This window comes from Nematolebias whitei, chromosome 5 (assembly GCF_014905685.2).
Source record: "Nematolebias whitei isolate Nwh7 chromosome 5, NemWhi1, whole genome shotgun sequence".
NCBI classification, from domain to species: Eukaryota; Metazoa; Chordata; class Actinopteri; order Cyprinodontiformes; family Rivulidae; genus Nematolebias; species Nematolebias whitei.
In genome coordinates, this window is record NC_056502.1 from 31,022,717 (window position 1) to 31,025,165 (window position 2,449).

The 2,449-nt window shown below is 36.2% G+C and overlaps 1 protein-coding gene across 1 annotated transcript; it reads left to right on the plus strand.

Moving 5' to 3' along the window:
* On the plus strand, positions 1-1,780 carry LOC119410197 (nuclear receptor coactivator 7; the record flags this gene model as incomplete). The annotated part of the gene is given in 3 exon segments (XM_037677109.1): positions 1-17; positions 449-522; positions 676-1,780. Coding segments are annotated over 3 exon segments (230 nt in total), but the record flags the coding sequence as incomplete, so codon positions are not given.
* Between the last annotated feature and the right edge of the window lie 669 nt (positions 1,781-2,449).

Below are 2,449 nucleotides of genomic sequence, written 5' to 3' on the forward strand. Positions count from 1 at the left end.
TCAACCCTGACTTCCAGGTAAGAGTGAAATTATTTTATATACTCTGTTGCCATCAATCTACAATTTTGGAAAATGTCTTACAAATGGAATACTGTAATTTCCGGACTACTGAGTGCATCTGAATACAAGCCACGCCCACTAAATTTAAAAAAGAAAATAAAAATTTGAGAGATGCGTATTGGGCATTTATGTGAGTGCCCAGATGTGACAAGGCTAAAAGTTTTGGCGGCATGAAACTTGTTAACTTGTCAAATTCTTAAAATCCATAAATTAGCTGCAGAATTTTACAAGCCGCATTGTTCCAAGCGTGTGAAAACAGTAGCAGCTTATAGTCCAGAAATGATGGTAGTTCAGAATAAAATAACTGAAAAACATGGCAAAGTATAATGTCAATGTGCACAGAGTTTCTTTACTAGTTTTTAATGTTCCATATTTGAACTTTCTGCAGCACTACACATGGAGTGGTGAGAACTCCTACTTTGTGAGCGGCAACTGGGACTCTCTACAGATTGGTGGAGGAGGGTAAGTTATATGAAGTTATGTAATAAAATGAAGCAGTTTGTCACAAAGTAACTGAAATAGCTGTTTTATAGGTCAGTTTAGAAATTCATGAGTTAAACCCTTAAAATTGTTCATAAACTTAATAATAAGTTGGTATTTCTTCTTGTTTTTCAGAGGTGGCTTCGCCCTGTGGCTGGATGCTGATTTGTATCATGGAGCCAGTTTTTCCTGCCCTACTTTCCACAACGCACCTCTTTCCACAGATGAAGACTTCATCGTACAAGATGTTGAAGTGTGGACTGTACAAAACTGAACGAGGACCCTGAAGCTGTCCTTCATGGAGTCACTACACTTCAAGAGCTAGTAGCAGTTTAGACACTGTTATCCTGACGGAGAGTTCTCCGTCATGTCTGCACCTGCAGATTAGTCCACGTACAGTACCAAGCCTTTTGGACTGGTTCTCAGACTGAGATTTATGCTTGGTTGAGCTGTGACTGTTAAAGAAACGTGGCTACAAGAAATCCTGTTTTTCAGGTTCCTGCTGCTCTGAACTACTGGATATATTTGAGCTGCTTGTGTCGTTCTTTGATTTTGTAGAGAATTATGACACAAAGTTCACTGTAAAAGTGTTGGATGAAGCATGCAGAAACTGTAAGCACATCCCAGGAGTATACATTTTGTTTTTAATTTATTAACTGTTGAACAGGCAGACAGTCTTAGTTAAACTATGCATATGTTTGTGTGTTTAAGTCTGTCTTTGTTCTCAAGTTAAATGAACTATTGTTGGTATTGACACTGTCAGATGAGGGGACTCTCCTGTAAGAGTTTGTTTTGGATCCTAACTCCAGTTGGAAACTACAGCAGGAAGTGAAGACCAAATCAGTCGGGAGACAGACAGGAATCAGGAGAATGGAAGCAGAGCTGCACCACAGTCAGCTTTCTGTAAAATGAGTGATGCCTCGTGTTGGACGAGGAAGTGAACACGGTTGTTAACCGTCTGCTCCGTTTGTGCGCACAAAGATTTGTGTTATTGTTTGAAATTCATCAAGGGAAAAAAATAATTTTACTAAATTTGGCAAATATTTTGTATTACTTAAATATTTAAAAATAGATATATTATTTTTACAAACATAAAACAAGCTAGCAAAGCTAATTTTTACAAGTGTGTTTGATTTCCTTGATTTTCTTGTCCTTTGTGTGCAGATCTGAGTGTTAGGAGCAGTGCTGGCACTGCCATTGTTCATTTTGTAAAACCACAATAAAAACTTTTTATTTGCTGCTAAAACCCCTTTGTATTATTCATGAACCCTCACCACACTTTACATGCAGCCTAAAAACAAGTGAAACATGTCATGACACATGTTTTTATGTGATAACCTCCCATGTGCTATCCTTAAAATATTTAAGATATTTTTTACAAATACACAAAACATACATTTTGAAATATTTTGTGCAACTTTGATTTAAAAGAAATGAAATAAAGCATCCAAAAATTTAAAGAATGATGTAATACAGAAAACATTTTATCTGATAATTAGCTATTGAAGCCAAATTTTCAAAGTAGCATAATCTTAAAATACAGCAGTGATTCTAGGAAGCTGAAAGTTTCTTAAGTTAATGTAAATCAGAGGAAAAATGGTGTTTTATCGTATCATTGAATAATTACCATATATTAGGATTGTCACCTTATGCATGTTGCATTTGTTGGCAGCATAAAGCATTTGAGTAGAAAGGTGGCATTTCAAACCAAAACTTGACATTTGGAAAACTTTACTTTAAAACAATATTGGGAAACCAACAAAGTTAAGTTAGGTCATCTGGATAGTTTCTTACATTAGTTGAAATGTTTCGTCCTTCATCCAAAGGACTTCATCCATCATCCAAAGGACTTTGTCAGTATGCTAAGCTATAGCAAACTCAGTCCCACAAGCAGCACACTCACATAGTG